The sequence below is a fragment of the Platalea leucorodia genome, assembly GCF_965183815.1.
Source record: "Platalea leucorodia genome assembly, chromosome: 5".
Taxonomy (NCBI): Eukaryota; Metazoa; Chordata; class Aves; order Pelecaniformes; family Threskiornithidae; genus Platalea; species Platalea leucorodia.
This window is the reverse complement of record NC_138827.1, coordinates 54307416-54319681: the sequence shown is the minus strand read 5'-3', so window position 1 is coordinate 54319681 and position 12266 is coordinate 54307416. Positions and strand designations below refer to the sequence as shown.

The window sequence follows — 12266 nt, the reverse complement described above, 5'->3', positions numbered from 1 at the left end:
TAGCCTCCAAACTTTCCATCTAAGTTTTAAGATACATAAAACCAACATATACAAATCAACATCAATATTAATCATAATTAATAACAATAAAAAGTACCTATAAAATGAGGAAATCTATAACATTTGTGAAAAAAACTGATTATGCCTAGATAATTCAGTAGCAAACTTGACACTAGCATCCATGCGCACCATGTATTTACGAAAAAGAAATGTTCAGAAGTTAAAAATTATTACACAAAGCATAGTTATAGAGGATTTACTCATCTCATACCAAGACCAACAGCAGCTGTTTAAAAATATGCAATAATATGATATATATTATTTTTTCACCTTTTACCCTGAAGTATTGCTACGTTAAACTGAACCACCTGGAAAAGTTTACTAGAATCAAAATGCAAGTAACCAAATCAAAGTTCAACTGGCAGGCTGAAAAACTGAAAATAAAGCCCAGAATTTGTATTGGTATTACTCCAAAGGAAAATTTTTATAGGAACTTCGTCAACAAAATCTGAGGACTTTTTTGCATCTTAGCCAAAAGATGGCACCCTCCATCAGCAGAATATGTAACTACTGTTTTACTGGCATCACTTCACTATTCAGTTAGATGAAACTGCTACTTACTGAATGATTTTCCATAGCACATAAGTTTTCTGTGAAAGACACACATTCAAGAAGTAATCTGGCCTGACTGATGAACAAGGCTGCAGGTAAGCTTCTTTTTCAGTGTGATGTTGTGCTATAACTTTTTTTAGCTGAAGTCAGATCTTGACATTAGTATGTAGCATCACATCATACATAGAAGAGGTGAAAAAACTGGTTTTATTGTATAAATTATATGAACTCCAGCATTTTGTTTGCCCTAAAATAATTGGCAATTTGATGAGAAAAAGAGAGTGCAAAATGGATATAAAAATCCTTATGTTTTCGTAACATTTTACATATACTCCCAATAATTTCAAATTTTGTTTTATACAGGCATAAATTATTCTAGAAAATAATACATTGCTGAGAATTAATTCTTTAAAAAGGTAGAGAAGTTGAACCTGGACGCTCACCTGAAATTTAGTAACACCTTCCTTCTGAAAATGGGACTATCATCAGCACAAGAATAAATCGCTATACTAGATATTACTTATACACTATTCCTCAAGTTTTGCTGTACAATAATTAATACAGAAAATTATTCTCATATTAACATGGTATTTTTATAACCCAGCAGAAGAAGGTAGGAACAAAAAACACACATTGGAAAAAATAAGGAAATAAATTTTTATCTGCATATCTCAACAACAAGAACAAAAAAAGATTAAGCGTAAAAAAAGACTTAATCCAAAAATCCTAGCACTGAATGAATCCCAGCAATGAAGTAACTAAAATCCAGACTGCTTTAGATTTTTTTCAGTTCAGAAACAATTCAAAAGATCCATCAGTCTTAATAGGAGCCAAACTCCTTTGGCACTCACTTGGGTAAATGTCTATGATTTCTATGGGAAACTTGCCTTAAAATAGAGAAGAAAAAAAAAAAAAAAAAGAATTCCACAAAATGTGAGGAAAATAAAACACAAACAGATATACACAGTCTAGTTTTCAAACCTTAGATTATAAGGAGAACCCACAAATTCATTAGTATAATTTATCATCAGGGTAAGCCATAGAGAGCACTGTACACACACAGAAAATCTACTCATTCTCACAGGCAAAGGGCCCAGACCAAACAAAGAGCCTCCTATTAATTTCAGTAGACTTTAGATAAGGTCCTAGATATGGCCACATTTGGCAGGCACACTCAATACACAAGGTATTGTTTTAAGTCTGCCCTACACTATAAAATATTGACCTGACGGGGAAAAGAGTGGATGTGTTTAAAGCCGATTTAGCAGAAGTCTAACAGTAGTCTTCTCTATGGGCAAGGCATCACTGTACACACAAAGATAATCTACTCCCTTGCGTTTTTCATTCATTTAATTAAGAATGGTGGGGATTAATGAATTCCTCAATACTTACTCCACATCAGTTGATATATTGACGTTTCCCATTATACATAGTGTTTAATAGTTTCTAGCTAGTTTAAAAATCACAGAATTAACTTCACATTCAGAACATCCATTATTTTCAAAAGACACATGAAAATGAAAACTTTTAATCAGATCTGCTTCATGTTCTCAAAGGTGCATGCGCGTACCTGGTACAGGGTTCCCAGATGCTCTGCATTCAAGATGGATTGGATTATTCACCACCACTGTTTCATTTAACATTTTCCCTGCATCTACCAGACTGGGTGGTTCTGGGAAAAGACAAAGGCATCAGGTTTTCATTAATTCAGCCACTCAGCTAGCAGAACATCCAATCACAAAGTAATCCGCCCTCTGAGAAACTTTGGGCAATGAATTACACAAGCTTCAACTAAGCGCTGGATGACCGAGGAATTTCTCAAATGTGCTGGATGACCGAGGAATTTCTCAAAGTTCGTCTTTGAAACAAGAATACTCTCTAATTATATAACCTGATTAGTGTTAATAGGAATAAAACATTATTTTTATTACTTTTTATTTTTTTCAGGAAAAATGGCACTTAAAATGGACTTGTAGGAAGTGGGTGCACAACATAAGACAGTAATTCTAACATGGCAAGCTCATCTCACTTGAACTGGTAGCATTAAACTGAATGTTGTACACGGCTTTAACAAAGCAAGACTCTCTACCTCACTAAAGTCTGTATGATGACAGTTTGAACATGAAGACTGAGAACAAAAGAGGTATTTTGAGCATGGGACTGACACTAAAATTAACTATGATGCAATTATCACAGTATAAAATGAGTGTGGTTTCTCTCTCTAAGTCTCATTTATGGAGATACTGTAATCTCTCTTCATTTCAGTTTAGCATTTTCCAGTCACTGGAAATTTGGTTTGACAATGAAAGTCAACATAATTACACTCCATCATGAGCATTTTGCCACAGTCCATTCCCTCACCTCCTGTATCCTTTGAAGATTGGGTCACAACAAGAATGCACAATACTTTGTGGCCACTTCTGAGGCAAATATATGTAAATCATGGTGAAGCATTTATTAAATTCACATGCAAACAACAGCTTCTCAAGTTTCCCTGATTCCTTTTATACTGTTTTTAGCTGCAAAATAGAATTCCTTTTAAACAGTCTGAAAAATCCCCTCATAAGAGAATGTTTCTTTCTCAGAAGAGTCATTCCTGCAAAATTTCCCCATTGCAAGGTCACGGAGAATGCCGTTATTCCCAGAAGACTTGGATCAAATTAATAATGCCAACAGTGAGACATCATATCTTGATTCACAAACACAGAGTACCCTTCTGAGCAGTGGGTTAGTGGCAATGCGTTTTGTTTCTTCCTCTGAACAGAACTCCTCTGAACAGAAGAGTTAACTGGAAAGGCATTCACTGCTGTGGCCCTCGGTACCATACGAGAAAGGCTAAACCCCAAGAAAGACAGCTTTTGCCCTGACCTTACTAATGGAGTGGGACAAAGAAAGAAAACTGAAAGTTGTATGTGCAGAGACAACAAAAAAGCCAGAGAGTTTAAAAGGGAAGGGAATACAGATGTAAAAAAAGCTGCCTTAAAATAGCCATGTTTAGCTTCTGATTAGAGGCAGAAACATTACCATGCACATGAAGCCGAACGTGCTGTTGGGCTTCTCCTGCAGCGTTTGTTGCCACACAAGTGTATCGGCCAGCATCTTCGAGCAGGGCCTTGACAACTTGCAGAATACGGCCTGAGGACTCCAGCTGTACCAAAACAGAGAGCAGGGAACCACTTTACACAACGATCCCAGGCAGAGCCGCTAAGCATAATGGCAAAGCAGACATTTACGCTGAACACAGCCAAGGCTCATCTTTCTTCTAACCTGGGGCTAATATTCATGCAAGAGGTGTCTTGGTTGTTCAGAGACTTCAGTGTTCCTGGGACATCAGGATTATTAGCTGTACAGCTCTGAGGAGACCTAGACGGCACAGGGGCAGGCAAGCAAGGCGAAGAGGAGGCTACAGGCAGAGAAAAGCTGCCACTGGCAAGATGTCAAAAACTGCTCCAGCCTAAAGTAAATCAAAGCCATTACAAGTGCTCAACCCCCTGGAGCATGCAAGCACTGGGAAGGGCTGTTCATTGAAAGTCAGAATCTCACAATGAGAAGGAAATGTATAGGTAGGTGCTGCAGTGGCAGTACTTATAGAAAAACTCATTTACATACTGTCTCACAGTGACAAGGGGGTAGAGCCACCTCATAACTGGCAGACAACAATACCTTGAAGGTTAAAGTATGACTGAAAGGAGATGGATGCTGAATTTACTGTCATGGACTCTTCTGGTATGGAAGTGTCTAATGGGATTCAGTCTACTAAATGCTGCTATTCAATCTGAGATACTGCCCTATTCAGGTAAAAAGCCCACTGCTCTCCAGGATCGATCTTTAGCATCTTTATATCACAGCATGAGGGAAGCAAAAGGAAAAGAAGCACTAACATGTATAAATTATTTTAATTATCTTTCATGGTTTGGATCCCATAAAAGAGTAGTGCTTACTCTTATATTTCCTCTGGCTGTGTTTACTGGCTGACCATCTTTTAACCAAGTTATGGAAGGGCCGGGAATGCCATTGGCTATGCACTGCAGTGTCACAGGCTTGTATATCACAACAGCTCTCTCAGAAGTCCCGGCTGATTTGATGGTAGGAGGAACTGCAAGAAGCACCAGAAATAAAAATGAAGTATCATTTGAATACATATATTTAAATATATAGAAGCAATATTCCACAGGTAAGAGCAGCTCTACTTCTATGTCATCTACTCTCATCTCCAATTTTTCAACCCACTAACATTTACAGAAAATTTGAGCACCTTCTTGCCGCAATTTAAAATAAAGGCAGTCTGCTGCTTCCCCCCCCACCCCGCCTCCCCCTTGAGTAACCTACCATGCACAGTAACATCAAATTCCCTTTCATGTTCTCCTGCTTTATTTGCAGCCACACATTTATAGCGGCCAGTGTCTGACACTTGAGCTCGAGAGATGAGAAGTTTTTGTCCATTTAATAAGATCTTATGTCCAGCTCCCTCTTCAACCGGTTGACCATCTTTCAACCACCTACCAAAAAGAAAGTACAATCTCAGATCTCTATGAAAGTAAGAGCAACAACACTCCTAAAATATGCACGATTCTACTAAACAGAATGCCTTTGTAACTCTATTTGCGTTTCTAGGAAGGTTTGGAGATGTCAGGTACTATTCTGCTTTTCTGAGTGCCACAGACCAAACCAGTTTATCAAGAGATGGGACCATAGGGGAATAGGCACTAAAGAAGTCAGAAAGGTGACAGCTGGGAAGCAGTAGTGAAAGCAGATGCCACCAAAGACAGATGGAAATCTCCAAAGCAAAAGCAGCTACTGGTGGCAGATGAAAAGTGTACAGTTGCATTAGTAAGGGAATGAGAGTTTTGTCAGCTCTTCTTATCTATCCTAATTTCCAGGACATGCGTATTGGCACAACGTAGCAAACTACTTTAGAACAAAATCCTGATCCTGCCATGTGTCTGCCTGATGCTGTCTTCAGTGGAGCCAGGAGGTTGTCCTCCACACATTAACCATCACTAAATAACATTGGCAGTTTATAAAGACTACCTCCAAGCTCACCTAATCAACCAGCAGATTTTTTTTTCTACTGTCATACTAATCCCCTTACACGATAGTTGGTGAGGGTGTCCCTGTCGCTGAACAATCCAACTCCAAAGGGCTATGGAGAATCACAATGTAGTCCAAGAGCTCATCCCCACCTTCCACAAATGGTGGGACTGTAAGAGAGAAAAATACATCAACAGAAACATTTAAGCATTAGAAATGTCATAAAAGTCTATCTCAAATAGTAATGTTAAGAAAAAAATCTTGACATCTATCTCATTTTGGGACACACGCAGATTTGGAGTTCATACTGAAGAGAATATTTGAAGAGAAATATTTGAAGAGAAACATCTACCCAATGATATTTTGTGCCTTCAAATTACTCTTCTCATTCTTTTTTATTGTTTCTTGGTTGGTTTGTTTTTTTCCAGATTCTGTCTGAACAACCTTGTGAACGGGGTATGGGTGGCAGGGACTTTTAGCACCCTCTCTCAGCAGAAGGAGAAAACAAAGGTGCAGAGGACCCTCTTCTAGGTCCTCTTTCACCCTGTCTCATTCTCTCGCAGGAGTGGCTGGGCTGGGGAGGAAGCGCTGCCATACAGCTCCTCCCCGCTCCTTCACTGACTAGCAAGACCACCGAGATACACCTGGAGTGGCAGAATGGATGCTCTACATCTGCATGCAATAGTATGCAATGTTCTTCAAGAGGGCAGCTCAAAGCCTAAAAATCAAGCCTTTAAAGTTCTTAAATAAACCCTTCCATGTCAGGAGAATGTGATTAACATTTGTATAATTCATTTTCCTAGAGACATTCAGAAGGGACTGCTGAGATTCAGACTGTGGTAAAGGATTCAATGGAAAAAGAAGAAAAAACCTTCTTCATGAAAGGTTCAAAATTTGCACCACACAGCTCAAATTCAGAGAAGGGTGTTCTTCCCCCAGAGGCAACTACTCAGTTATATTTTTTAATGGATTCCTTTCATATCTATCATTTTCTTCTAGAAAGGCAAGTTAGAAGAATTTTGAAGGTTCATAAGGATAACATTTACCTACCACATACACAAAAACTCTTCAAGAACTAACCTGAAAGTAAGAGTCTTCAAGGTGCCCCATAATCTTGGACAGAAAAAGTGTGCAGTGCCCAAGTTTAACTAAGTATGCAACTGGACTAAGTGATCTTTCATATAAAGATACCAACAAAAATAAAAGCATGCTTTATTAGGTTTATGGAAATCTGATAAATCAGTAGTTCTGTTGCTCACACACCTAAGATTTCAACTTCATATTTGATTTCTTGTTCTCCAGCTATGCTTGTGGCCACACACAAATACCGGCCCTGGTCAGCCTCAACGGTGTTCAGAATCTCCAGCTTCTTCCCTCCAGATATAATGTGGAGGTTGTCGCTTGCTTTTACAGGCACACCATCTTTTAACCAGGTAAGGAGAGGTGGAGGGTTGCCAGCGGCTTTACACTCTAACGTCAGTGAATTGCCAGCAACCACCTGCCTGTTCTGGGCTGTGTCGGCATCACCCTCAATTACTGGAGGAACTGTAGAAAGGAAACATATATTGCAAGTGATTAACTCTGCAGCCAGAAAATGTATTAAGAGCAAATGGGTTAGTTCCTCCCCACTGACTTTGGCTCTATATGCCATTATGTCACGCACAATTTCATGTGAGAATTTGCTGCTGGGGCAAGCCAAGGCAAAGAGGAAACAAAAAAGTCAAATGATGTAGTTCAATATTGACCAGTTGTATAAAATAGAGGATCTGCAGGACTTTGAGACGAAAGAACTAAATCTGAAGGTCTTAAAACAGTACGCTACAGATCCCACCCAGAGCAGGTATTTCAGATAAGGATTGTTCAGCATACACATGTGTGACGGATGCGCTTGACCCCTTGACTAGACTAATCACCCATTCGCGACAACATGCGAGAAAGAGAAAGGATACATGGAGAAGAAATAGTTTTGATACTTCACTAAAGCATGGTATCAAGGCCCCTGAAGTCAAGAGCTTTTTGAAAGTCACATAAAGCACAGGGTGTAAAGCTCTCTACATGGTCCTGCTAATACAGGCCAGTCTTTAAATGCAACAGTTGACTGCTGCTCACCCTTGACAGGCCTGCAAAAGCTGCTGACCTTTGGAAGGCATAAAAGTTTCCAAAACACACTGCCTGTAACATGGCAAATAACCAAGTTCAATAAACTCTTGCTTACCATAGACATCCACGTCATATATTTTTTCAGCAGCTCCAGCAGCATTGCTCACATGGCAAGTGTACTTTGCAGAATCTGATACTTGGGCCCGAGGTATCTGCAGGAATTGCCCTCTATCCACATAGAGAGCTTGGGGGCTGGAAATAATTGGGCGTCCATCTTTGTACCATGTAATGGTAGGAACAGGGATTCCCTTGGTTTCACATTCCAAATTTATAAGATTGTTAAGAAGTGCCGACACCTCTGTGGTAATATTCCCTCCTTTAATACTAGGAGGGACTATTTTAAAAGACAAAACAACAGTATTAAAGCCTCAGTATACAAGTCTGTGTAGATTTTAAATAGATTAAATGTTAGAATGCTGTAAGAATAAAAGATTTCAGCTTAATCAGACTTCCAACCCTTCCTGGCATTTTTTGGTTGGTTTCTTTTGTTTTGTTTTTGTGTTTTTTTGTTCCAACCCCCCCGGCAGAGTTATCCATTGCCTGTACAATTCTCTGGGGCACACTAAGAGTTAAAAGCATGAAGAGAACACAACATAAATGGAATCTAACATCAAATGGCCACCATATACTTAAGAAACAAGTGCCACAGCAAGGGGCACTGCAAAGCATTGCTGCCCCACTAGAGGTACGTGGAAACATTTTATCTTCTAGGCTCCAACATGTGCCAAGTTGGGACAGCTGGGCCTCCATGTGTCCTGCAATGCATTTGGGCATGGCTCTGTCTCTTCCCTGTCTCTGAGGGGGAAAGAGCAATCCCTGTATACCTTGGGAGATGCATCCTCCCAACAAGGAACAGCGACCTGCTGTTTAAAATACCAAATATATCCAAGAGCCTCTACAACTGGAGTGGGAACTGCCCAGTACTCAAAACTTCTGAAGATGAAGTCACTTACTTTGAGACTAAATACGAGCTTAACAGTCTAGGTTTACGCTCCTATTTTTGAAACTTTTGGCCCATAGTCATTTCCCTTGCTCGCTAGGCAGCAGTACTCAGATTTTTCTAGCAAACAAGCTCTCATGTAAATCAGCCAATATAAAGAGTTCGTAAATCTCTGTAGAAGTAATAAAAACACAGTGCAATTGGCAACAACTAAATTTATGACTGCTGAAAGTACCAGACACATCTGGCAGACACATTAACTCCTCTGCTGCCAAACATGCTCAGTGTATCCTAGACTTCCACTGACTTCCACAGTGTTCATTTAAAATGCCACTGCAGAAGTGTAAAGCAAAGTGTCAGTGAATGGATCTACACCTATGAGACGGGTCTTGCAGATTATCAAACCATGATGAAATATTTTCCTAATTAATTTGTGTGCAAAAATACACAAACCTATAAAATATAGTGAAACACACCCAGTTCAAAGGTGAATGCATTTCTCTGTCAGCAAATGCTTTCATCCACAGAGATGGGGAATGGTTTTAACATGGTGTTTGGGGAAAATATCAAAGCCAAAAGTAGTGCTGAACAGCTAAAACAATGTAAGAACTAGCAAGAATTAGCATCTAGGTTCCTTACTCCGTGGGCTTCTGTTTGTCCAGCCAGGATTAATGAGAAATTTAAAAGTAAAGAGACATTCCATTCTACTATCACAAATTCACCTCTCTCTTCTGAAGAACCTGAAGTAAGGTCTACTCATCTGTGAGGATTTTATTTGTGTAGGGTTTTTTATTCCTCTAATCTCACCACAGCCACAATCATCTGCAAGTCCTCACAGCATTTTCTTTGTTCCTGATGGAAAAAGACTTCACTGTGATTGGTGTACAGGTATATTTCTGTGCATGTGGTTGCTCCATGCTTCAGAAACGTCCCAGATGAGGGAAATAATGTATTATAAGTTGACAGTTATCAGTAGAAAAGACACACAATCTTCAGAATCAAGTCCATAGCAAATGAGGGCTCATCAGCTTAAGGGCTCATACATTCAAATTCCTACACTTCACACTCTGGGCAAGAGAGTGTTACCTCACCTATAGATTTCTGCACTTGTTTCCCCCTAATTTCTGCTAGCACTGTGCTCTCTCAGTTTTCAGATCTGACTGGGCTTTCACACGTTTTTTGTCTTCCAAATATTGAAAAACTCTTCCTCTTGTCTCCTTTGAAGTCTTCCTTCAAAAACTACTACGTCTTTCTTCCATGAACCTTCCCCCTCCTTTTCTCCCAAGTGATAATCTACTAATTTACATTAACCTTATGTAGAATAATCACAGAAATTGTCTGTTCTCCATGTCTTTGCTAAGACTCCACTGCTTGTAAAAAGACAAAAAGTATACTCAGTGTGCTATAAAGATGGTTATCTCATGCTAGCATTTCTTCTCTTGTTATAAATGACCTCAATGACATACCACGCTACCTGATGATCATGTGGAACATTCTTTTCCAAAAGACTATTTGAGTCTGATTCTTACTGGTTTTGCACTTTACTTTATACTTTTGCACTAACTTTAACTTATTCCTGGCTGAATTTACTCCTAGCACTAGGTTAAAGAAAATAAGACCATGAGCATATTAAAATAAAAATCTTTAATTAATTTTCTCCTCAAAAATTATGAACAAAATAATGAAGCCAATGTGATAATAAAATAATTCAGCTGAAACTAATTAATAGCAAAATTTGAGAAGGCCCTTCAAGACTTTTTGGCTTTCACCAATTAGAAATAAAAAGTACATAAAGAAATAAAAAGTACATAAAAACCACTTAAAGGCCAAGCTTGCGAAGACTACATCCATACTTAATTTGACACACATAAATGTTCAAAAAGATCACTTTGTCAACAGATGAGTATTAAGTTATGTTTATACAAAAAATTTTGCAAGATCAGAGCCTTAATTCATATTTGTCTGAGCACCTCCATTCAAAAAAGAAAACTTATGAGGAAAATTAAAGGATCTTCTAGGATCAGGCATTCCATAAACTTACCATGGATGATCAGCTTGACCTCCTTAACTTGTTTGCCAGCAGTGTTGGTGGCGCTGCACTGATAACGACCTTTGTCAATCCTTCGAGCACTCTTTATGTGTAGAACTTGATCTTTGTCTAGAAGCTCAACATTGGGATCACCCAAAAACAAGGGCCTGGAATAGAGATTATTTTGCTTCATAGAACTCTGACTCCATCCTTTCAACAGTAATTTAAACTGACAGCAATAAGAAGGGGTCCTTTAATAGCAGTAATTGTACCATTAAAGAGTACCATTTAGCACTAGAGCAACAGCATTAATCCAAAGGGCCACCATAAAGTGACAAACTATTATAATAAACTTTACTCCTAGTTTCAGAAGAAACCAAAACACAAAAAGTACTTTACTCAGGTCATCCAGGATGCCAGCATCAGAGCCAGGGTCCTACTCCTGATCTCAGTTTGGTTTTCTAATTACTTAGATCATGACAGTCCTTTGCTGGTAACAAAATGTCTGCATTTACTAGATGAGAGTGTCAACATATCAATACCAAAGAATAAGGAATTTTCACATCAGAATATCTGTGAGTACTAGCCTATGCCTACACTGGAACTACATTGTTAAACACCAACACTATTTAAAAACACAGCCCAATCTGTTTTTCAGCTAATATTTAAGCCATCAAGAATTCTTCTCTTGGTATGCTTTCCTGGAAGATGAGGTGAAGAATTGAAACATGCAGGCTACAAATGTTTTAAAACCTTTAATGTATATAAGCAGAACTGCGCAAGGCACTAGCTAGAAAAATGTTAGATATGGATACTGTCTACCAATGAAAAAATCATGTCAGCAAAACAACTGTATTCTAACTAAAGAAATGTTTAAAATAACCCAGATACAATAAACTCAAAAAAATGGTTACATTTGTCTTGGTTCGAGCATTGTCTGGCTTCAAATACTGTAAATCTATCTGCTCTGCAAGTGCCACTGTCAGTAATGGGACAGTTCACAAAGAAAGGCAGGATGCTAACTTTTGATTAAAGAACTTACCACCTCACACCATCACAAATTTTATCCGCTGACAATAACTTAACACTAAGTAGTTGAAAGCTGAGCTTGCTGGTACAGTGCACCTTCTTCCTCTGCATTCTAAGAGAGGAATAACCTAGACACGAACCCCAAAAGCTATGATGTACTTACTTGCCATCTTTGAACCAGTGAATGTCAGGAAAAGGGAAGCCTTTGGCTCTACATTCCAGACTGATTTCCTGGTTGAGGACGACTGCAATTTCACCAGGGGTATCAGCACCTATTATACTTGGTGGAACTTTAAAAAGACAAACATTACAGGAAGAAGTGGTATTTAACCAGGAAGGTATACTGTGAAACTGGAAGAAATGCAGTGGTGGATCCTGCTATTCCCTTGGAACAACTTTAGTTTTCACTGCAAAGTGACTCCTGCTAGATCACATCATTTCTACCATGACAAGCACTTCCACACT

The 12266-nt window shown here is 38.8% G+C and overlaps 1 protein-coding gene across 1 annotated transcript in view; it reads right to left on the bottom strand.

Moving 5' to 3' along the window:
* HMCN1 (hemicentin 1) overlaps nt 1-12266 on the bottom strand; it is a gene marked incomplete at its 5' end in the record, with an annotated part of 207571 nt that overhangs the window by 85574 nt on the left and 109731 nt on the right. The window contains 9 exons of the mRNA XM_082311735.1: nt 2183-2284; nt 3637-3760; nt 4554-4708; nt 4942-5111; nt 5705-5813; nt 6907-7188; nt 7859-8137; nt 10785-10939; nt 11965-12091. Coding sequence (XP_082167861.1) covers nt 2183-2284; nt 3637-3760; nt 4554-4708; nt 4942-5111; nt 5705-5813; nt 6907-7188; nt 7859-8137; nt 10785-10939; nt 11965-12091 — 1503 coding nt within the window. The remainder of the gene's footprint in view (nt 1-2182; nt 2285-3636; nt 3761-4553; nt 4709-4941; nt 5112-5704; nt 5814-6906; nt 7189-7858; nt 8138-10784; nt 10940-11964; nt 12092-12266) is intronic.